Source organism: Balaenoptera physalus (assembly GCF_965194825.1).
Source record: "Balaenoptera physalus genome assembly, chromosome: 13".
In the NCBI taxonomy this organism is placed as follows: domain Eukaryota; kingdom Metazoa; phylum Chordata; class Mammalia; order Artiodactyla; family Balaenopteridae; genus Balaenoptera; species Balaenoptera physalus.
In genome coordinates, this window is record NC_138892.1 from 14,150,333 (window position 1) to 14,175,045 (window position 24,713).

The 24,713-nt window shown below is 44.3% G+C and overlaps 1 protein-coding gene and 1 long non-coding RNA gene across 5 annotated transcripts in view; one reads left to right on the forward strand and one right to left on the reverse strand.

The window, feature by feature from the left end:
- The window catches only part of LARGE1 (LARGE xylosyl- and glucuronyltransferase 1), a 603,451-nt gene that overhangs the window by 359,218 nt on the left and 219,520 nt on the right, over positions 1-24,713 (forward strand). For all 4 annotated transcript variants that reach the window (XM_082420995.1, XM_082420992.1, XM_082420994.1 and 1 more), the window contains exon 6: positions 17-188. In XM_082420995.1, coding sequence (XP_082277121.1) covers positions 17-188 — 172 coding nt within the window. The remainder of the gene's footprint in view (positions 1-16; positions 189-24,713) is intronic.
- LOC309641222 overlaps positions 1-24,713 on the reverse strand; it is a 551,394-nt gene that overhangs the window by 238,681 nt on the left and 288,000 nt on the right. The window lies entirely within an intron of this gene.

A 24,713-nucleotide genomic window follows, 5' to 3' on the forward strand; every position in this document is an offset into this window, starting at 1 on the left:
TCACTGCCCTGTCTAGTCTGAAGTTTCCTGGATCCCCAACAAACATTACTCTGGGATTTACGGTCTGATGAAGCTCGTCCTCACCAAGACGCTTCCTGCCAACCTGGAGAGGGTCATCGTCCTTGACACAGACATCACCTTTGCCACCGATATTGCAGAGCTCTGGGCTGTGTTCCACAAGTTCAAAGGTAATGGTGGCTCATTTTTTCTTCTGGTATCTTTGAAGGTGTCAGCATGTCAAGGATAGTGATTTTTTTTTTTTTCCCAACGTGAGGTCAACTCTTAATGAGGTCCTTCTGATGAAACAGACAAGGAATTATAAATAGAGTTGAGCATCAGTTTTAGTACTGCCATTTGAAACATGTGAAACTGGAATTTGCTTGCGTTTCTTTAATAATTGAAGAGGTAAGATCTGTGTTCGTAGGAAGAACCCAGTTGAGGGTTGCTGAATTGCTTGGTAAGAGACAAATATCAAATGTGTGTATTCTGTATGCAGATAATTGAGTTGACTTCCTGGTGTGGAGACAGGCATTTATCAGTTTTCTCTTTTTGTCAAATGATACTTTGATTGCCGAGAAAGCCTGTGAGGTGGTGGTGATGGGCATTGATTATAGAGTGTTTGCAAATGTTCTTATGGCTTTCATTAATGTTGTGGTTTATCGTTTTAAAGAAGTATATAAGTTTGGCTTTTTAAAATGTTCCTTCTAATCTAGTTGGTTTCTGTAGCTCTTGTCACTGCCCCAAGGTGTATGCGAGTATAAGGTGGGAAATTGTGAGCCCGATGGGTGTACGTAACTTTGGTGTGGATGCATGAGAGAAGTGGAAGTTAGCACAAACCTTGGACTATTATTTAACACCCCTCTTCCAGGGGTCTTCCTTAAAACTGCATAATTTTTTAATTTTATATTCTCAGTATTAGACAAATACCATGAGAGATAAATATGGCGGTGAGATTTTTTTTCTTCTGGCTTCTGCACTCTGGCTTCTGTGTTTAAAATCCCTCCTGCGTCTTTTCTATAGCTCCTTATCCTATGAAGGTGAACTACTGCTTAGTGATTTTAAGTCACAGCACTTTCGTGAATCAGAGGATATTCCAGTTGGTTTCTGTTTCCGTTCACGGACAGAAGAGTAAACTCCTCACCCACTCCAGTCTCTGCCTGCTTCCTTCTGAGGGCCTCCCAGCTCTGGGGTAATTGAAAAAAGTCCTCAGCACACCATGGGGGGAAGCACTCTGACCCTTGGACTCTTTTCCTTGTCAGGATCAAAACTTTCCTTACTCGTGTCAATAATGGCACTAGTTTTACTAGTCATTTAGCAAAGCTGTTGAAATGGAGTGTGTCTCAGCTTTCTGATCTCTTCTTCACAGAATGTTTGGATCTGTCTTTTTATTTCACAAGTCAAGGAACAGAAGCTTGGTAGGATGCAAGGTTCCACCCGGAGCTGAGACCAGAATGCCTGTGTGTGTTGGCTTCCCTGTGCATCTCTTTTCGAGTCCCCCTATCAGATCTGCGGGGTTTTTCTGATTACGTTGAACTCACTGGGGACAGTTTTTCTATAGTTATGTGGTTGAGTTGGCCAAAAAGTTCTTTTGGGATTTTTCCGTAAGATGTTATGGAAAAACCCAGACGAACTTTTTGGCCAACCCCATATTTTATTCCTGTTTTCATGCTGATGTTCAGTATTCAGTGATGTATTTATTCAACAGGCGCTTATTGCATCCCCACTGGGCGTCACTGGCTGTAAGGAGTGGGCTCTGGCTGTAAGATGAGCAGTGAAGGGGAGTGAGAGTTACCACCTCTCCTGAAGGGGCTAAAGCTGGGACAGTATCACAGCAGAGGTGATGATCGTGTCTGTCCTGCCGGATAAGAGTAGTGGTTGTGCGCGGTGGATTCCCACATTCCCCTTTGGAATAAAGGGCTTCTTCCTCCAGCTGCTGGGAGCATTGCCTGCAGATGGGCTGAGCTCTCAGCCCCCTTTCAGGATGATCTTAGGCGAAGAGAGCCACCTTGCCTGGGGCCGTGCCCCCTTCCTGGGACGCCCCACATCATGGACCGACTGATGCATGTGGGATCTTGCAGGATCCACTGTAGCCTTCCCTGGAGTCCGCCTGGCAGCTCCGTTTCTCCCTGTGCCCAGCCCTGCTGGTGTTCCTTCCCTTTCATAGGTGCTGTTCCAAGAGCTCTCCCTAAGTTAACCTCCTGCGTGCTCGCTCCCATCCTAGAGTCTGCTTCCCAAGAAACTCAATCTGAAATATTCATTCAGAACTGCAAGTCTCCCCTGGATAAGTGTAACTCAACAAAATCCCTGGAACAGGTGGCCACTAATTGTAGCCTTGTAACTAGGAAATCACTTTTATTCTGTTCCAGCCAGGACCTGCCACAGTGCTGGTGGGGTTCTGTCACCAATCATAACAACAGTAATAATGCTGGTGTTAAGTCGTACCTGTCCCATATCATCTGTGGAAGGGAAGGCTCCCAAGGCTCTTGTTGCTCCCAGAGCTGGCCCAGGGATTTCGATTTGGAGGAGGGCTCTGAGACTCAAGGCAGTTTCTGGGGCAGAGCAGAATATATGGGTCAAGGTCATAGCAGAGGAAATTTGAATGTGTGGAGTTGATTTAATAGGCTTCATTTATTTGTTCATTCTCTCACTGGTCCATTTCTAGCATTAGTTAGGCCTCCACTGGAATATATTAGATGCTGTTGTTAGAACAGGACACCTGCCTTCAAGGAGCTCACAAACAAGGCATACTGTCTTCCGCTTTTATCTATCACCATCAAAGGAGTGATTATAAAACATCTGAGGTTTTCCCATGCCCACCCTAACTTTTCTGGGAAAATATGGAAGTGAAAAGAAAATAAGTAAGCCCTTATCTTTTACATATGGTACTCTTTTGTACAGGGTTTGTTTTGTGTGTGTGTGTGTGGTTCTTTCTTTCTAAACTGGAATGATTAGAAGCCAGGTCATGGTACAGGAAGAAAGTCCCTTAGGACAGACCCATGAATGTAGAATGCTCTGATCCAAGAGGGAGAGTTCCCCTCTCATAAAGGCAATCGCAGTTGATATCTTCACTGTAAACATTTTGAGTGATGTCGATGCAGTTAGGCCTTGTTGGTTTTTCTCTGGTTTGGAACAGCTAGTTACCTGGGGCTGCAGTGGCTCTTGTGTTCAGTCCCATATAGGCTTGACTCCTTAAGGATGCTGTGAAATCGCCCTTACCTAAAGTCATTATGTGGAGAACCTAGTACGAAGCTTGTTGTGAGGACTTAGACCATCCTCAGCCTCTGCCGTGGGCAGCTTTGTGTGCCTCTTGGGGATGTGCACGTGCTCCCTGAGCCCTGACTTCGCCTAAGTTGCAGATGCTCCCCCCTCAGCATCTGCACCCTTATCAAGCCTGCTCCAACTGCTGGAGGATTTTCAGAGCCTCTGATTCTTAATAGGAAGACTCGGACATGCCATTGATGGCTAGACTTAGGAGTCACGTTTACTGAGCTCCTACTAGCTGCCAAAGAGTTTGCTGACTGTTGGGAGTGTTGCAAGAATAAATCAAGTTCAATCCCTATTCATTTGAGTGTATATGTGAATAGGGAGAGAGAGACGATAAACAAAAAAATAAATAAATAAAATATATAGTGTATTAGGTGGTGAATAGTGCTCAGGTGGAAATTAGAGAAAGGAGATAAGGGATGCCTCTGTGTGTGTGTGTGTGTGTGTGTGTGTGTGCGTGCGTGTATTATTTTAATATGCAAATAGGGTCATAATGGAAGATCTTACATGAAAAGTGACATTTAAGCAAAAATCTGAAGAAGTTGAGATGACAGGCATGCCAGCTGTCTAGAGGAAGGGTAGGAATAGTGTCCTAGCCAGAAGGAACAGCAAGTGTGAAGTTTCAGGAGTGATGTGGCCTGACTTATTTGGGGACTCGCACGTAGTTCAGAACAGAGCAGAGTGAGCCCAGCAGAGGGGCGGGGGCTGGTGAGGTCAGATCATGGGGACCTTTGTAGGGCAGTGGGAGGATGTTGTCTTTCCCTTCAGAGATATGGGAAGCTGATGTCTGGCTTTGAGCAGAGGAGTGAGGTGATCTGATGTACATTTTTAGTGGATCATGCTGGCCACGGAAACGATTTCTGAGATGGTTGCAATCGTCCAGGTGAGCCATGTTGTGGACTCAGACCTGGATGCGACAGTAGGGGTGAAAGACGTCATCATATTAGGTACAATTTGAAGGTCAGATAGTCATGACATCCTGTTGATTGGATGTGGGGAGCAGGGGCACAGGAGTGGAGGATGTCCCAAGGTAGCTGGAAGGGTGAGGTGGCATCTGTGAGATGGAAAAGGCTGCAAGAAGAACAGGTTATGGGGGATGATCAGGAGTTTGGTTTGGGGCATTTTTAAATTTGAAATACCTAATTGGACATCCACATGGAGATGGGAAGGAGGCAGGCGGATAAAATGAGTATTTGTAAAGCAAAGGGAAAGTAACTACTGTTTCTTAAGTACTTCTTCTGTTCCAGGCACTGAGCTAGAAGCTTTGCACATTTGAAAATCAAAATAAACTGGGTCCAAGAGAGGTTAAATAACTTCCTATGATCAAAGAGCTATTGCACAGCATGGCTGAGCCCAAACTGTTTGGCTCTGGAGTCTGTGCTCTCTCTGCTACCTGCTGCGTCCCCTCCAGGCTTCCTGATGGCATGGAGGAGGGCATGCTCATCACCTGGGAGGCGGGCTCTGCATCTTAGTTAAGGTGTGGCTGCCGATCATGAGTCAGCTTGACCCCTGGGTGCCATAATTTTCCATAAAAATTTGGAAATAATATCTGATTCTAGCAATCTGGGGAAGTTGTTGTAAAGGCATAAATAATAAATGTGAAGCCTTAATTTAAAGCTTTTGGAAGAAAGCCATGCTGAATAGTCAGGTTAGTATTTGTATTCATATGGACAACCACCTTCCCTTTAAGAAGACCCTATTGCCATAGTGTCAAGTTCTGGCCTCAAAACAGGTATGGTGAGTGGAGCAGTGCCTTGCCCAAGAGGCCATCCAAGAGGCCAAAGGCTTACTTGCAGCAAAGTGGGCTTCTGGAGCTGAACCTGGGGCCCCAATCTGACATCTGCCAAGGACACTTTCCTGGCTTGTTCAGCACTCCAGATCAGTCAGTGCAAAAAGGCGGAAATGCGCACTCTGGCTTCCCGAGGCACCCTTTTCCACTTTGCAAGTACAGCCTAGGTACAGAATGTCACCATCCTTTGCCTGATTTCACCAAACAAGCCTTCTGACAGGTCTCCTATCCTCTAGCTTTCTCCTGCCTTCAGTCCATCTTCTCCAGGATGACCCAGCCGTGTGGCTGACAGGGTCTTGGTGCTCCAGCCAGGTGTCAGGCCTGAGCCACTGAGGTGGGAGAGCCGAGTTCAGGACATTGGTCCACCAGAGACCTCCCGGCTCCACGTAATATCAAATGGTGAAAGCTCTCCCAGAGATCTCCATCTCAATGCTAAGACCCAGCTCCACTCAATGACCACCAAGCTCCAGTGCTGGACACCCCATACCAAACAACTAGCAAGACAGGAACACAACCCCACCCATTAGCAGAGAGGCTGCCTAAAATCACACTAAGTTCACAGACACCCCAAAACACACCACCGGACACAGGCCTGCCCACCAGAAAGACAAGATCCAGCCTCATCCATCAGAACACAGGCACCAGTCCCCCCACCAGGAAACCTACACAACCCACTGAACCAGCCTTACCCACTGGGGGCAGACACCAAAAACAATGGGAACTACGAACCTGCAGCCTGCAAAATGAGACACCAAACACAGTAAGTTAAGCAAAATTAGAAGACAGAGAAATACACAGCAGATGAAGGAACAAGGAAAAACCCACCAGACTAAACAAATGAAGAGGAAATAGGCAGTCTACCTGAAAAAGAATTCAGAGTAATGATAGTAAAGATGATCCAAAATCTTGGAAATACAGTGGAGAAAATACAAGAAATATTTAACAAGGACCTGTAAGAACTAAAGAGCAAATAAATAGTGATGAACAACACAATAAGTGAAATTAAAAATTCTCTAGAAGGAATCAATAGCAGAATAAAGGAGGCAGAAGAACAGATAAGTGACCTGGAAGATAAAATAGTGTAAATAACTACCACAGAGCAGAATAAAGAAAAAAGAATGAAAGGAATTGAGGACAGTCTCAGACACCTCTGTGACAACATTAAATGCACCAGCATTCGAATTGGTCCCAGAAGAAGAAGAGAAAAAGAAAGGGCCTGAGAAAATATTTTAAGAGATTATACTTGAAAACTTCTCTAATATGGGAAAGGAAATAGTCAATCAAGTCCAGGAAGCGCAGAGAATGTCATACAGGATAAATCCAAGGAGAAACATGCCAAGGCACATGTTAATCAAGCTATCAAAAATTAAATACAAAGAAAAAATATTAAGAGCAGTGAGGGAAAAGCAACAAATAACATACCAGGGAATCCCCATAACGTTAACAGCTGATCTTTCAGCAGAAACTCTGCAAGCCAGAAGGGAATGGCAGGACATATTTTAAGTGATGAAACGGGAAAACCTACAACCAAGATGACTCTACCCAACAAGGATGTTATTCAGATTCGACAGAGAAATTAAAACCTTTACAGACAAGCAAAAGCTAAGAGAATTCACCACCACCAAACCAGCTTTACAACAAATGCTAAAGGAACTTCTCTAGGCAGAAAACACAAGAGAAGGAAAAGACCTACAATAACAAACCCAAAACAATTAAGAAAATGGTAATAGGAGCAAACATATCGATAATTACCTTAAATGTAAATGGATTAAATGCTCCAACCAAAAGACATAGACTGGCTGAATGGATACAAAAACAAGACCCATATATATGCTGTCTACAAGAGACCCACTTCAGACCTAGGGACACATACAGACTGAAAGTGAGGGGATGGAAAAAGTTATTCCATGCAAATAGAAATCAAAAGAAAGCTGGAGTAGCAATTCTCATATCAAACAAAATAGACTTGAAAATAGACTATTACAAGATACAAAGAAGGACACTACATAATGATCAAGGGATCAATCCAAGAAGAAGCTATAACAATTGTAAATATTTATGCACCCACCATAGGAGCACCTCAATACATAAGGCAAATGCTAACAGTCATAAAATGGGAAATCGACAGTAACACAATCATAGTAGGGGACTTAAACACCCCACTTGCACCAATGGACAGATCATCCAAAATGAAAATAAATAAGGAAACACAAGCTTTAAATGACATATTAAACAAGATGGGCTTAATTGATATTTATAGGACATTCCATCCAAAACCAACAGAATACACTTTCTTCTCAAGTGCCCATGGAACCTTCTCCAGGATAGATCATATCTTGGGTCACAAATCAAGCCTTGGTAAATTTAAGAAAAGTGAAATCGTATCAAGTATCTTTTCCGACCACAATGCTATGAGACTAGATATCAATTACAGGAAAAAATCTGTAAAAAATACAAACACATGGAGGCTAAACAATACACTACTAAATAACCAAGAGATCACTGAAGAAATCAAAGAGGAAATCAAAAAATATCTAGAAACAAATGGCAATGAAAACACGATGACCCAAAACCTATGGGATTCAGCAAAAGCAGTTCTAAGAGGGAAGTTTATAGCAATACATTCTTACTTCAAGAAACAAGTAACATCTCAAGTAAACAACCTAACCTTACCCCTAAAGCAATTAGAGAAAGAAGAACAAAAAAACCCCAAAGTTAGCAGAAGGAAAGAAATCATAAAGATCACATCAGAAATAAATGAAATGATAGCAAATATCAATAAAACTAAAAGCTGGTTCTTTGAGAAGACAAAATTGATAAACCATTAGCCAGACTCATCAAGAAAAAAAGGGAAAAGACTCGAATCAAGAGAATTAGAAATGAAAAAGGAGAAGTAACAAGTGACACTGCAGAAATACAAAGAATCATGAGAGATTACTACAAGCAACTATATGCCAATAAAATGGACAACCTGGAAGAAATGCAGAAATTCTTAGAAAAGCACAACCTTCTGAGACTGAACCAGGAAGAAATAGAAAATATAAACAGACCAATCACAAGCACCGAAATTGAGACTGTGATTAAAAATCTTCCAACAAACAAAAACCCAGAACCAGATGGCTTCACAGGCGAATTCTATCAAACATTTACAGAAGAGCTAACATCTATCCTTCTCAAACTCTTCCAAAATATTGCAGAGGAAGGAACACTCCCAAACTCATTCTACGAGGCCACCATCACCCTGATACCAAAACCAGACAAATATGTCACAAAGAAAGAAAACTACAGGCCAATATCACTGATGAACATAGGTGCAAAAATCCTCAACAAAATACTAGCAAACAGAATCCAACAGCACATTAAAAGGATTATACACCATGATCAAATGGGGTTTATTCCAGGAATGCAAGGATTCTTCAATATACGCAAATCCATCAATGTGATACACCATATTAACAAATTGAAGGAGAAAAACCTTATGATCATCTCAATCGATGCAGAGAAAGCTTTCGACAAAATTCAACACCCATTTATGTTAAAAACCCTCTGGAAAGTAGGCATAGAGGGAACTAACCTCAATATAATAGAGGCCATATATGACAGACCCACAGCCAACATCGTTCTCAATGGTGAAAAACTGAAACCATTTCCACTAAGATCAGGAACAAGACAAGGTTGCCCACTCTCACCACTATTATTCAATATAGTTTTGGAAGTGTTAGCCACAGCAATCAGAGAAGAAAAAGAAATAAAAGGAATCCAAATCGGAAAAGAAGAAGTAAAGCTGTCACTGTTTCCAGATGGCATGATACTATACATAGAGAATCCTAAAGATGCTACCAGAAAACTACTAAAGCTAATCAATGAATTTGGTAGAGTAGCAGAATACAGAATTAATGCACAGAAATCTCTTGCATTCCTATAACTAATGATGGAAAATCTGAAAGAGAAATTAAGGAAACACTCCCGTTTACACAAAAAGAATAAAATACCTAGGAGTAAACCTACCTAAAGAGACAAAAGACCTGTATTCAGAAAACTATAAGACACTGATGAAAGATATTAAAGATGATACAAACAAATGGAGAGATATACCATGTTTCTGGATTGGAAGAATCAACACTGTGCAAATGACTATACTACCCAATGCAATCTACAGATTCAATGCATTCCCTATCAAACTACCAATGGCATTTTTCACAGAACTAGAACAACGAATTTCACAATTTATATGGAAGCACAAAAGACCCCAAATAGCCAAAGCAATCTTGAGAAAGAAAAACAAAGCTGGAGGAATCAGGCTCCATGACTTCAGACTATACTACAAAGCTGCAGTAATCAAGACAGTATTGTACTGGCACAAAAACAGAAATATAGGTCAGTGGAACAGGATAGAAAGCCCAGAGAGAAACCCACGCACAAATGTTCGCCTTATCTTTGATACAGGAGGCAAGAATATACAGCTGAGAAAAGACAGCCTCTTCAGTAAGTGGTGCTGGGAAAACTGGACAGATACATGTAAAAGAATGAAATTAGAACACTCCCTAACACCATACACAAAAGTAAACTCAAAATGGATTAAAGACCTAAATGGAAGGCCAGACACTATAAAACTCTTAGAGGAAAACATAGGCAGAACACTCTATGACATAAATCACAGCAAGATCGTTTTTGACCCACCTCCTAGAGAAAGGGAAATAAAAACAGAAATAAACAAATGGGGCGTAATGAAACTTAAAAGCTTTTGCATAGCAAAGGAAGCCATAAACAAGACGAAAAGACAACCCTCAGAATGGGAGAAAATATTTGCAGACGAAGCAACTGATAAAGGATTAATCTCCAAAATATACAAGCAGCTCATGCAGCACAATATCAAAAAGCAAACAACCCAATCCAAAAATGGGCAGAACACCTAAATAGACATTTCTCCAAAGAAGATATACAGATTGCCAACAAACACATGAAAGGATGCTCAACCTCACTAATCATTAGATAAATGCAAATCAAAACTACAATGAGGTATCACCTCACACCAGTCAGAATGACCATCATCAAAGAATCTACAAACAATAAATGCTGGAGAGGGTGTGGAGAAAAGGGAACCCTCTTGCACTGTTGGTGGGAATGTAAATTTATACAGCCACTATGGAGTACAGTATGGAGGTTCCTTAAAAAACTAAAAATAGAACTACCATACGACCCAGCAATCCCACTACTGGGCATATACCCTGAGAAAACCATAATTCAAAAAGAGTCATGTGGGCTTCCCTGGTGGCGCAGTGGTTGGGAGTCTGCCTGCCAATGCGGGGGACGTGGGTTCGGGCCCTGGTCTGGGAGGATCCCACATGCCGCGGAGCGACTGGGCCCGTGAGCCACAACTACTGAGCCTGCGCGCCTGGAACCTGTGCTCCGCAACAAGAGAGGCCGCATTAGTGAGAGGCCCGCGCACCGTGATGAAGAGTGGCCCCCGCTCGCCGCAACTAGAGAAAGCCCTCGCACAGAAACGAAGATCCAATACAGCCAAAAATAAATAAATTAATTAATTAATTAAAAAAAAAAAAGAGTCATGTACCAAAATGTTCATTGCAGCACTATTTACAATAGCCAGGACATGGAAGCAACCTGAGTGTCCATCGACAGATGAATGGATAAAGAAGATGTGGCACATATATACAATGGAATATTACTCATCCATAAAAAGAAATGAAATTGAGTTATTTGTAGTGAGGTGGATGGACCTAGAGACTGTCATACAGAGTGAAGTAAGTCAGAAAGAGAAAAACAAATACTGTATGCTAACACATATATATGGAATCTAAAAAAAAAAAAAAATGTTTCTGAAGAACCTAGGGGCAGGACAGGAATGAAGATGCAGATATAGAGAATGGACTTGAGGAAACGGGGAGGGGGAAGGGTAAGCTGAGACGAAGTGAGAGAGTGGCATGGAGATATGTACACTACCAAATGTAAAATAGATAGCTGATGGGAAGCAGCCGCATAGCACAGAGAGATCAGCTAGGTGCTTTGTGCCCACCTAGAGGGGTGCGATAGAGAGGGTGGGAGGGAGATGCAAGAGGGAGGGGATATGGGGATATGTATATACGTATAGGTGATTCACTTTGTGATACATCAGAAACTAACACACCATTGCAAAGCAATTATACTCCAATAAAGATGTTTTAAAAATAAATAAATAAATAAAATTAATTTTTATTGGAGTATAGTTGATTTGCAATTTTGTGTTAGTTTCAGGTGTACAGCAAAGTGAATCAATTATACGTATACATGTATCTATTCTTTTTCAAATTCTTTTCCCATTTAGGTTGTTACAGAATACTGATCAGTATTCCCTGTGCTATACAGAAGGTCCTTGTTGGTTATCCATGTAAAATATACTGGTAACATTTTGCAGCATTTATTCTGTGCCCGCCACTCTGTTAAACTTTGAGTAAACTCATTTAAGCCTCATGACACTCCCTTGAAGTAATTACTGTTAATGTTCCTGTTTTAAAGATTTGAGAACAGGTGGTTTGGGAGACAAGGTAGCTTACCCGGAGTCTCAGCTCCTAAGTAGAGCTGGGATTTGAGCTCAGGGAGTCCAACTCTAAATTCAGTACTCTCTACCTTTCACCCTTCTGTCCCTGGAAGAGCAGGTGGTGGGTCTTAGAGTCTCTTCGGAGAGACCAGAGTTAGACATAAGAAAGAACTCTAGGTGACCATGTAAAGTTTGTAGAGGGTGGGCCCATGGTGATGTAGGCATTTAGAGAACAGGAATGTCAGGCAAAATCAGAGGCATAAGAAAGTGTGGTTTTCCTAGGATTTGAGAAATAAAACCTCAGTCTCCGGAATCCTGGCCCAGCTTGTGACATTCCAGGACACCCTGTTTAAAGTAGCTGTGCGCCCCAAGAGCTCTCCCCACGTACCCATCATTGTCCAGTAAAATAAGCCAGAATCAGGGCTCCCCGAGGGACTCTGTGAGCACAGGCAGGTTACGTGACTTCTCTGGGCCTCAGTGAACCAGGAACGATGCCAGCGGGGTCCTTGCGAGAAATGCACAAGATGCCGTGCATTATTCTTCCCATGTTCCATTTTCTCTAAGGACACCTGCCGGCAGGTACGGGATAATGGCAGATCCCGTTAATGGGTGTCTGCTCCATTACCTCACAGCTTTGTCCACATAGCCATTGGGTGGGCATGGGATGGCTGTAAGTGTACAATAATGTAAAAAAGCTGAATATGAAGAACTTTGGAAGTATTATTTTTGAAAAGAGATTTGTAGAGCCTTTGTGGTTATATAATCACTTGCCTTGAAGGGGTCTTTGGCACTCTTGGACCTTTCCGCAGGTGTCTTTCCTTCTTACCTGGTCATGACCTGCCCCTCCCTCCTTTGCCGCTTCCCCTTCCCTCTCCCCTCACTCCCTTTCTCAGTGGAACTGGTTTGGTAGGAGAAGCTTTGAAAGGAAGACACCAAGTTTAAATCCCTGCTGGTCTACTCATCAGCAGGCTGACGTGGGGTATTCATTTAACCTCTCATCCTCGCTTCTGCACCTGTACAAGGAAAATGCTCACATTTTCTCATAGTGACGTGAGGTCCGAGGAGGTGATTCACTGATCCCGGTACCCAGTGGATGCTCTGGCCACAGGAGTTCCCTTCTCCTTTCCTTCCTCCTCTCTCCTGTGTCTAAGTTTGTTTTTATTCCCTGTGCCCCTTCACTGACCTCCAAATGAAGCTTCCTCCCTTTAGCTGGTGTGAAAGGAATCAAAGAAGGCCTTTCAGGACGACTACGTAACCTGTTTAAGCATCTTGTGGGGAGGAGACTCTCTGCCGTCAGGGTCCTGTTCATCTCACATCAGCTCCTGACAGTTTCTAAACTTGAGAGACTGCTTTGCCACAGGGAAGAGAAACAGAAACTTTAAAAGATGTAAAGCCTCACATAAAGTGGTTTAAAATGACTCCACCAGCCAGTGTGTGCATGGGTGACGTGCTGTTAGTTCAGAAGGCTCTGGAATTCTAATGGGAGCGAGCCACTCAGGGTGTGTGGTCTTTGTTGTCAATCACAGTATTCCACTAAAAGGCTGGGGCATTTCTTTATCATCTGGGCATGGTTTTAAACATTCTCCTGCACTCCTAGTATTGATGGAGCTCCTTCCTCACCACCAGTTTTCATTGTTTGGTTCTGTTTTTTACCTTCTAATTCCTGGTTGATTTTCCCCTCGGAAACTCCCCAGGGCCTCTTTATTCCTCTTTCCTCCCCCTTCTTCACACCTGTTATCCGGCTGCCTTCCACTCCGAATCCGGGAACTACGCTCTGATTTTCTCTCTACATGCTTCGCGGTGCTTGCATTTGGCAAGCTGAGATGCTCACCATGGGGGGAACCTCAAGAATTTTATTCCTGGCAAAATGGGGGAAGAGGTTTTAATTATTTTTCAGATTAACGGTGAAGTGGATCTGCCTTCTCTTACTCTATTAGGAACATTCTTTACCTTCCCTGATTCTCTTTTGTGCTGTAAACGTGGGGGAATGGTATGGTAATCACTGCCCCATAGGCTACATTTTGGTGGTTAAGTCGCCAAATAGCTCTGCCTTACACAGTACTTAATAAATTATCTGCCCCTTCCTTTCCTTCTGCATCTTTGTTTTCATCTTGTTCTTCAACCTGAAACTCCTGTGAGTTGGGGGAGCAGAAGCTTCCCTGCCCCCTCTGCCTCCCTGCCCATCCTGCTTCCCTCCCCTCTCCCTGCATTCCTGCCCCCTGCTTCCCTCCCTCCTCTTCCACCCGCTGCCTCCCTGCCTTCCACGTTCCTTCAGTCACTCATTCTTTCATTAATTCATTATCTTTTGAGCCCTTGGATCTGGCCTAGGCCTGGGGGATAAAATAGTAAATAAGACAGGCCGACCTGCCCCCCCCTCCTCCCCGTGCAAATTCCTATTAGCTGCTTTTTCTGTGTCGGGCGCCAGGCTATCTCATTTAGCCCTCAGAAGTCCTTAAGTGTCGCGCCTGAGATCATACAATGAGGGGCAGTGGCGGAGCCTGGATGGAAGGCAGGCCGCCCCCAGGCTGACCTCAGAGCCCACGCTTTTAACCACTAGATTCTAGATCCAACTCAACACACAGTTACGTTAAAGTGTGGAAAGTACCTTGAAAGGCGGAATTCAGGGTGAAGTAGAATCACAGTTTGGGGGGAAGCAGTCCTGGCCAGGAGCGTTGGGAGGGTCAGGAAGGCTTGTGAAGGAAAGAGGCGTGAGGACATCAGCCTCCATGGCCCGCTTAGAGGGAATGCCGTATCCAGAAGCCGGAGGTCCGGAGAGAGAAGCGGTGCAGACGCTGAGAGAAACATCGAGGTCTCATCCTCAAACAGATCAGGTGGGCCCTGCCTTTGGTCCTTTGCTCTGCTGTGCCTCTGCTGGGAACGCTTGGCCCCCAGATCTCTCCCTGTCTTGCTGCCGTAACTCCCTTTAAGTCTTTGCTCAGATCTTAGCATCTCAGTGAGATTTCTGCCACTTGGCCCCTTTCATCCTGCAACCTGGGATACCATCCCATCCCTCACACCCTGTTCTTTTCATGTTTTTTATAGCATCCATCATCTTCTAATCTAGTTTATGATTACTTATTAAGATCGCTGTTCTGCTCTACCCAGTAAGCAAGACAGACCCAGGTACCGGGGACGTGGCTGGCTTTACCTGGTCATTGTGTGTCTTTCCTGCTAATACATAAATACCGTGAGGGCAGGGATCTTTGTCTTGTTCCTGATGTGTTCTCAGCACTTAGAACAATACCTGGCAGGTGCTCAGTTAATAAATGAACAAATAAACATGTGATTCTAGGCGGTTTGCAGAGCGGGAAATAAGGCAAGAGAACCATGAAGGGTTTTGTAAATTACAGCTTTGGGTTTTATCCAAAGGTAACTGAAAGACAGTTCGGAGTTTCAGGTACAGAAAAGGATGCTCAGATTTTCAGATTTGAAAAGGTTCCTTTGGCTGCAGTGTGGGGATGTTCTGAAAGCAGGAAGCAGGAAACCAGTACCTTGAAAGAAAGTTTTGGCAGCAGGTAGGAGGCTGGCTACTGCTGCACTGCAGGCAAGATACGATAGTGGCCTATAGCAGGGTATTGCCCTTGGGGGCGAGCAGAGGACGTGGACGAGAGATGGACAGGGAAGTAGAGTGGATGAACCTGGGTGACGAGTTCAGTGTTGGCCATGTGGAGATGGAATGAACAGGCCTGGATCTTACAAAAGAGGATGGCTGGAGGTATCTTTAGGTGTTTCCTTATCGGAATGAAGTAGAGCTGTTTTATTAAAATGTTCTCACCGGGTTATGACGGTTTCCTTTTCTGGACTTCCAGGTGTAGAATCCAGGGGTGCCCGTGCTGTGGCTTCCGGCCCTGAAGGGAGGGTGGCTTGCTGGATCTGCTGGATCTAATGGGAGGCTGTTGGGCGGTGGCAGATGGGGATCTGCAAGTCCAAAGGCTGGGCGAGGTGTGATTGGCGAGCTGTGCTTAGCGAGGAGGGGGGGCACACTGCATCGGAGGAAGGGTCACGGAGCTCACCCTGATTGTGTCAGGAGCCCCTGACCGTGCAGCCCATACCCAGCGAGTGACGTCGCCTCCTGCCTCAAACTGCCACTGCGTCATCAAACCAGCCACATCCTGAGTGTCCCTGTCTGCACAGCTCCCGGAATGGGGCAGGACAGCCACTATGATCTTTACATCCCCAGGATCCCCCAGTGGGGCAAATGGGACTTGTGTCCACTCTGTGACTTCCCTTCATGCACAGGGATCCAGGCTCTCTGTGAAATGAGCTAGAGGAACACTATGGGGCCCATACGGAAGAGGAGGAAAGAGATATTTCTAGAAGTGACTGTGAAGTATTTCTTTCCCTTAGTCCTTACCCAACTCAAGTGTCCACTCCCCGAGTGATAGGACAGAGCAGCCCAGGGCCTTTCCTACGGTCGCCCCCCCCATCCATCCTCTTACCATCTTTATAACCTTGGCACTACTCAGATCTCTGAACCTCCATTACCTACAGGCAAAATGGGGCTGATAACGCTGTGAGGGTGAAGTGAGATTGTACATAGAAAGGTCTCAGTGCAGTTCCTGACAGAGAGTGAGCGGCAACAGTGTTTCGCTGCTGCTGTTGCTAATATGAGAATCATTTTACTGTCATCACAATAAGGCAGCTATCTACATACCTAAGAGATTCCGATGGGAGGATCTTCATCTTAGAGGAGATGGTATTAGTCCTCCATGAGTAAGAAAAGTTCCCCAAATATCCTCGATCAAGATGACGAGGGGGGGCTTCCCTGGTGGCGCAGTGGTTGAGAGTCTGCCTGCCAGTGCAGGGGACACGGGTTCGAGCCCTGGTCTGGGAAGATCCCACATGTCGCGGAGCAACTAGGCCCGTGAGCCACAACTACTGAGCTGCGCGCCTGGAGCCTGTGCTCCGCAACAAGAGAGGCCACGATAGTGAGAGGCCCGTGCACCGCGATGAGGAGTGGCCCCCGCTTGCCGCAACTAGAGAAAGCCCTCACACAGAAACGAAGACCCAACACAGCCAAAAATAGAAATAAATAAATAAATAAATTTAAAATAATAATAATAATAAAAACAAATACAGGTGTAACGACATCACCTTATTAAAAAAAAAAAAAGATGAGGAGGGGTGCCTGGGAGGGTCACGTGAGAGTAAGAGTCAGGATTTTGTCCTGATTGGAAAGAGCTGGCTGTGTGTCTCAGTGGGGGAGATCAGAGATGGTAGAGTGTGACCCTCCCAGGACCTGGGTGGAGGCCCGGCTCTCCCAAGCAATTTACACTTCAGTTTTAAAGGGAAGGATATTTCAGAAGCAGAATCTGTAATTCACCTGGTCCTTTGCAGGGATTTGTTATCTCAGTTCTTCGATGCAGGGTTTTTCACATTTTACGGTTTCTGAAATTGAGATGTGACTTAACCAGAGCAACTTGACTGATGGTCTTTTTCTCCTGGAAAATGTTTTGCTATATCCTACAATCAGTGCCCCCTTAGAAGCCAGAAAATATGGCATTATTATTTTTATTAGTATTGTTTCTCTAGCTTTTCCTTTTATCTTAGAGCGGTGGAGGAGAGACGGATGGTGGGTAGGGCTCCGGACTGGAGAAGTAAGAGCTGAATTGGGAGGCTGATTAGAATCAGTGAGAGAGAAGGACTTTTGGGTCTTAGTGGACTACTCCTTGATTACCTTTTATTGTATGACCACAGGGTCCTGGGACATTGTGCTGTTGTTATTTTTGGTAAATACCTTGCCTGTATATCACATGTTGGAATGGTTACCACCTCCTGATGGGCCCACGGGATTTTTTTGAAAATTTCAGGGAGAGATACTGAAAAGTTTAAGCATTAAACCTAAAACTACAGGAAGTTACTCTGCCCAGAGGTCTTTTCTCACTCATTCAGACACTCCATAAGTATTTACTGAACACCTACTTGGTACCGGCCACACAAGTTATTCTCTCTAATACCTGATCCATTAGACATTCGTGTGACTAACTCATCCTTATTTGAAAAAATCAGATACTTCTGGAACCGTTTTAGGGTTACTTGCCATTAATGTGAATTACTTAGCCAGATTGCTTTTCTACTATTTTTCTGATATCAGCTGCCTTGAGTCAAGGAGATTTTGATTGTGAACGTAGCTATTGTGGATGCATGAAGGGGAGAGGGCTGTCCTAGGTCATCCTTGGGGGAGGAAGGGTGAGGGGGCAGGTTGGCACCAAATAAAGGCACAAGAGACTTAATGGGAGTGACGGTGAGAGACAGGTGCAGTCCAGGTAGTGGGAAGAGGTGAGAAGCAAATACTTATCAAATAAATTTATGGAGACAAAGCCAAAGCCCATCTTTAGAATCATGTGCTCAGAAAAGAAACCTCTTTTCCTTGTTTGTTCTAAAAGTATCTGGGGCCAAAGGGGTCTTCCGTGAAGGTTAGGTCTGCTCCGAGTCTATATTAGTGAAATATCAAATTGGATTAATAGACATGTGATAGCCAAGCAGTAACCTAATGATCATTTGCAACTGTGTTCTCTGAGCAGTATTTCTGAGTTGTGGGGTGGAGGGTGGCTTTCAGTATCAGAATTACCTGTGGTGTCTTTGCAAATTGTGCAAGTCCAAGGCCCACTCCCATCTCCCACCAGCAGCCTGGACAGCACCAGTACTTTGACAGCCATTGCCTTCATGCAGGGTTTCTCCACCTCAGAGCTCTTGACATCCGGGGCTGGATAATTCATCATTGTAGGGGGCCGTCCTGTCCTTCCCTAGCCTCTACTCACTAGGTACCAGTTGCACCCCCTTCCCCAGTTGTGACAACTAAACATATCTCCAGGCATCTTCACATGTCCCCTGAGGGCAAAGTCCTTCTCTGTTGGGAGCCACTTCCTTAGTGGCCCTCCATTACTGACCAAAAGGTGTAGGATGTCAGGTGCTGGTGGTGGTAGTTTAAGTGGTTGATAGTGGCTAGCCCCAAAGAGGAAATGAAATCTGAACTTCCTACCGCTTGTTTACTGGTTCATATCTTGGAGACCCCCTAACCACGTGCCCTTTTTGAATGACTTTCTGAGTCAGCCCGGTGCCCAAGCTCCTATCGTGTGTGCTTCAGACTTCCTTCCCCTTCTTTCTTATACTCGACACTAGCCTCCAAGATGCTTGAGCTATGAATTTTCTCCTCTCCTAGGGCCACAGATAGCTGAATAGCCAGTAGTAAATTTCCTCTTTCAGAAGATAAATAAATGCATTCATTCCCTTGTACCTGGAAGGAAACGTGATACCAAGGGAAAGTATGATTGAATTGACCCGACTCAAATGCGTCCATAGCCATAGATTTGGGGGTAGGACCCACTGGGGTTTACAATCTTCCCTCGAAATTACAAGAGGATCCAACGTGCTGCCCATCTACAGACTCGTGAAGAGAGGAAATCGTGTCGTTGTGTGACTATCACAAGGACACAATTTTTTTTTTCCTAAACGCATATCCGTAGATTATTAGCAGAATCTAATATATGACAAGGACAGACGTGGCCTGTCAAGGAAGACAAATAGCTGTTCTCTTCTCTGTGCGGTGCGCTGGGCTTGCCCATCTGGAAGAGTGAAGTGGACAGAGTTGTGTGTGCTGATTCTTTATTGAGATGGATGGAGGGGCTGTTGAAGAGAACACTGTCAACTGGTATAGGACCAGGTGATATCACCAGCTTCCCTAGAAGCCAAAGGATATATTTTTTTATTAACAACCGTCTCCATTCGACAAGGAAGCTTGGGTTTCTGTTTTCTTGTTTGCCTTTTGATGGGTCTCAGGACAAAGAAGGTATGGCAGTTTGGGGCTTCTCTTCTTTACTGCTTAGACATCAAAAGACCATATCCCATAATGGCAAAAATTCTTAAAAGATTAAAAAGAGGATTTCCCAAATCTAGCCAGTAATCTTTTTTGGGGTGTTGGTGGGGAGGAAATGATACTGATACTAGGATATGAAAAAAAAAAAAAAAAAAAAGAGGCATCCCTTGAAGGGTTTTGGGTGGAGGTGAAGAGGAGGGGAGGGAGGGTTGGTTGGTAGGGATGGAACTCACGTTTTTCTTTTTTAAAGTGAACTTTTAAAATTTTGGAACAGTTTTTGATTTACAGAAGAATTGTGAAGTTAGTACGGAGTTGCCATATACCTCGCACCCAGTTTCCCTTATTACTGTCTTGCATTAGGGTGGTACATTTGGGGGGTAACTGGCTTTGATGAGACGCCTGGTGCAGTCCAGACTCTGCACGCAGCCTGGGTGTCCCACGTGCATTAGCTCCTGTCATCCTCACAACAGTCCTGACGCACGGCTCGTCCAATCCACATCTTACAAGAGGGAGAACCAATGCTTAGAAAGGTTGAACAGCACACTCAAATCATCTGACTGGTAAGTGGGAGAGCCACGATCTCAGCCTCTTTCATTTGTGGATTCAGTTCACAGGCTTTTAAGCACTGCTGCTTGTCATTGTAGTCAGTACTGAGCTCTAAGGATGGATAAGATGATTCGCCAGCCTTCATGAAGGTGAATTCTAGTTGAGAATTCAGAAGGGCAAATAAATACTAAGAAAGGACTGTGGTGAGAGATGCGGGGCATGTACCAAACACAGTGGTGCCGTCATGGGAGGGGGAATTAACTTCGGGGACTGGGAAAGTCGTCACTCACGATATAAGATACATGGGTCTTGTGGGTTGGCTGCAGATCTCCACACGGCAGAGGGGGACCAGGGAGAACAAAGTGGACCAAACTCACAGCATGAGACAGCATGGCATGTTGCCTGAACTTCAGGGGGGTTCCCTCTGGCTGGACCATCTTGTACAAAGAATTGCATATGGGAGGATGGATTGGAAACATGCTGGAAGATTGCAGAGTAGGCGGGAGGTAGATCAGGGAGGGTGTGGGGTGTGGCATGCCACACCAGGGAATTTGGGCTTTTCCAGAAGATGGTGAGAATCCATCAACAGTCTAAGGAGAAGAGTGATCTGATCAGGCTGGTCAGTCCTCAGCATAGAAAGGTGATTGAGCCGCAGTGGGGGAATGGGCTGGATGGTGCAAAACCAGAACCAGAGTCCAGTTAGTCGCCCATGTCAATAATCCAAGAAACAAATGATCATTCCCTGAGCTAAGGTGGAGGTAAGATGCAGCAACATAATCAATTAAAAATGGGTGTCCCGATAAGATGCGGTACAAGAGAGAGAAGATTTGTCCCTATTTTCCCAGTTTAGTAGATTAGGTGGGAAATACAAGAGAAAGCGTAGATTTAGGGTGAGAAAATAAGTTCAGCTCTTTTACCTCTGTGATTTTGTGCTGGCGGTGGTTAATGTTTATAGAACAAATGCTTCCTTACAATGCACTACATTTGTGCTTCACAAATAGAAGTTCTGTCCTAACTGCCCAGCATCCATGCCCCCCCACCTCCACAAACATCAGCAGAATGTCCCTTTTTCTTTTGAAAACCATGTCTCTCCTTGTCTTAATTGGTTTTCAGTGTGCGTAAGGGGTGGTGATTCCATCCCTGGCTGCAGGACAAGACCCAGTCCTGTCCAGCAGCAGGACTGCAGCCGTCTCCCTGGCTCTGGTGATTGGCCCAGGGTGGTTGTGTACCCGAAGCTGAGCCAATCACAACTAATGAGCGTAGGCGAAGGACTTCTGTTGGAACTTCTGGGAGAGATTTTCTACTACAGTTGCTAAACTATGAGAAGGTGATTGGAACTTCCATTGGTTATTTTTCTGTTGTGTCCAAGGTCCCCAAGACCACCCCTAGGTTCAGTGGTCTGTTAGGAGCACTTATAGGACTTAGCATGAGTCAAACTCATGGCTATGACTTATTACAGCAAAGGGCATAATGCAAAATCAATAAAGGACAAAGGTTCATGGGGTGAAGTCTGGGGGTAACAAGGCTCAGGCTTCCAGAATCTTCTCCCAGTGGAGTCACGCAGGACACACTTAATTCCTCCAGCAGTGAGTTGTGGCAGCATGCGTGAAATGCTGTCCACCAGGAAAGCTCATTAGAAACTCAGCACCCAAGATCTTCAGTGGGGGCTGGTCATATAGGCATCCTCTAGCACATAACAAAATTCTAGAATCCCAGAAGGAAAGCAGGTATTCATCATAAACCATAATGTTTGCGCAAGCAGTTTTAGACACATTGGGCCCGTCTTACCAGGGAACGGTGGGAACCTTCCTGGAACCCAAGTTCACACGTGCCAGCCAAGGGCCACCTTTGCAAGCAGGCCTTTCTAAGGATGACGGTCTCAGGCCGGGTGTGTAACCTCTTTCCTGCACAGCCACTCTGTCTGAGAGTGAAAACAAATCTGAGATCCTGAGACTAGAGACAGATTCCAGATTACACTGTGTTGCAGTCTCTAGTTCCAGCCATGCCTGAAGCAACATTTCCCTTTTTTTTTATTTCTTAAGTCAGTTTAAATTTCTGTTACTTGCAGCCTTAAGGAGCATGCTGGCTAATAGAACCCATTCTAAATAAAGTCTTCTTTTTTGGTTCCTTTCCCACATATCCTCATCACCACCTCCTTGGTGACCACGATGGGCCTATAATCGACGTTTGTAAATTTTTGGTACGTGAACAAATTTTCTTTAGCATTTTAGAGGATTATTCTGTCTAGATGGGAAAGGTAGATTTTGGAGCCTGTTTACCCACAAGTGTGACCTAAATTGAAAGTTTGACCTGGCTGAATATCTCCTTGATCTTTCCTTTTACAAATTAACTCTGCCCTGAGAAATGGACCACTTGCTCGTGGTAAGTAGTGCTTCCAGCTCAGATGCTGTCCTGGGCTTTCTTCCTTGTTTGGCCTAATTACTTTTGTCATCATTCAAGCCTTCCCAGGACATCCATTACAAAATATATCAGTGTTTGTCAAAGCGGAGAGGTGACATGTTGAAAGATACATTTTCTTTTCAGTCTTGTATGGAAGCAGTAGGCAACAGGGGAGGTTGTAGAGCGGCTTTGCTGGCATGCACGCATGGAGAAAATACTACTGGAAGGAGTGAATCTTAGAGATTGTGAACTAGTGCAGGGCTTTTTGTTGCAAAGGTAAAGAAAGACCCAGAAGGTCTTTGATTTGTGTGATACAGTTGCAGGAGTACTTAACTTGGACGTGGGTCTCTGTTCTACCATTACGAGCCTCAGGCAAGTCACTCTACCTTTCTGATCCAAGGATATCTGTTCAATAAGTATTTATTGAATGACTGGTGAGGAGATGAATGAGTCTGTAAAATAGGTTTGACTGGGTGATCTCAGTGTTCCTTTCAGGTCTGTGAATCTGATACAAATTCACACTGGCAGAAGCAGAGCCAGAACCATATAAAGTATGAGTCCCTTTGATGTCTTTCTTGCCCTCACGCTCTGCATTTATCTGCCAGCAAATCCTGCTGGCTCTGCCTTCAAGGTATATCCCAATCCGAGCCTAGGTGATGCTAAAAAACTAGTTACAGTAATCCCCCCTTATCTGCAGGGATGAGTTCCAGGACCCCCAGTGGATGCCTGAAACTGTGGATAGTACCAGACTCTGTATATACTATGTTTTTTCCTGTACATACCTACCTATGATAAACTTTCATTTATAAATTAGGCACAGTAGAAGAGCATCTGAATTGCCAACATCACTACTCTTGGCTTTGGGGCCATTGTTAAGTAAAGCGAGAGTTACTTGAATACAAGCATCGCGATACCTCGACAGCCCATCTGATGACCGAGGCAGCTATTAAGTGACTGGTGGGCAGGATATGCTGGATGGAAAGATGCTTCACAGCCAGGGGGGGACAAAGCAGGGACAGTGCACAGTTTAAAACTTATGAATTGTTTATTTCTGGAATTTTCCATTTAATGTTTTTGGACCACAGTTGACCATGGGTAACTGAAACTGCAAAAACTGTGGATAAGGGGGGCAGGGAGGCATTACTATACTGAATAAACAAAATTAGGTCTGCAGCCTCTGTGACTCTTTGGGTTCTACAGTACTCTTGTTCCCTTTATGCTCCTATGAAGTAGCAAATCCCAGATGCCCTGGAGTCACCCCAGGGGCTTGCACCACTGAGGTTCTATCCAGGCAAGAAACACTATGTAAGGCTGGAATGGAGACACAGAGTACAGGGGAATGATGAAGTTAGCCCCCAAACAGAGTTCCACGAGAATTTAGATCTCCTAAGAGTGAGTGGTGACCCTCTGGCTCAGCCCAGTGAGAATCTCAGAACATAAATCTGGCTTCCAATCCCATGCTCAGTTCCAGCCTCTGTCTCTGGAGACAGGCTAGGAAGCCATTACAGTGGGAGGTGGGCTTTTGAATACCTCTCTGGATGCTTTTCATAGCGGCACACAGTAGGTGCTCATCCCCAAATGTTTGTTTCTCTTAGGTTTTTAGAGATGCATTGATGCCCTGTGGCATCAGTGCGCGCTCTCTCTCTCTGTATATGTTTGTGTGTGTGTGTGTATATATATATATATATATATATATATATATATTAGTTTCGGGGAAGAAGATATGTATTCTTTGTAGAACCGTAAGAACAGAATTCCAGACAGGACAGTGAGAAGGCAGCATAAAGGTGCCTCCGGGCATTATTGTAATAGTGAAAGGGCTTCATCTCCAGAGGCAGAAACAAGAATTTACTGGATGCTTTGAAGAGTAGACTGCTCTGTCCCGGGCATCATTAAGGTTCACTAGACAGATCCCCTTGATATGTGTGTCATGAATAAAACAGTGCCTATCCATGACACACAGAGAAGAAAATAAAACTCCTGCTACCGAGAGCTGAATGTCATTAACGTTTTAGTGTATTTCCTTTCAGGCACTTTTCTGTGCATTTAAAATTGTTGTTTTTTAATATATAAATTGGGATTGTATTATAGTAATGTTTATATATTAATATTTTTTCTTGAACTACATATTACAACCATTTCCCCATGTTATGCACCGTGTCATTTGTTATGCTTCCTGGTATTTCATGGTGTGGCTGTGTTGTTATTTATAAATTCAAGCCTTGGATTCTTGGGCTGTTTTCAACTGTTTTTGGTATTCTACAATAAAAAAGAGCAAAATGCTAGCCCTCTCTTTTGAACATTATAAGGCTATGGCCCGAGGCTGCTCACATACAGACATCTGTAGATGCTCTGAGCTCAAC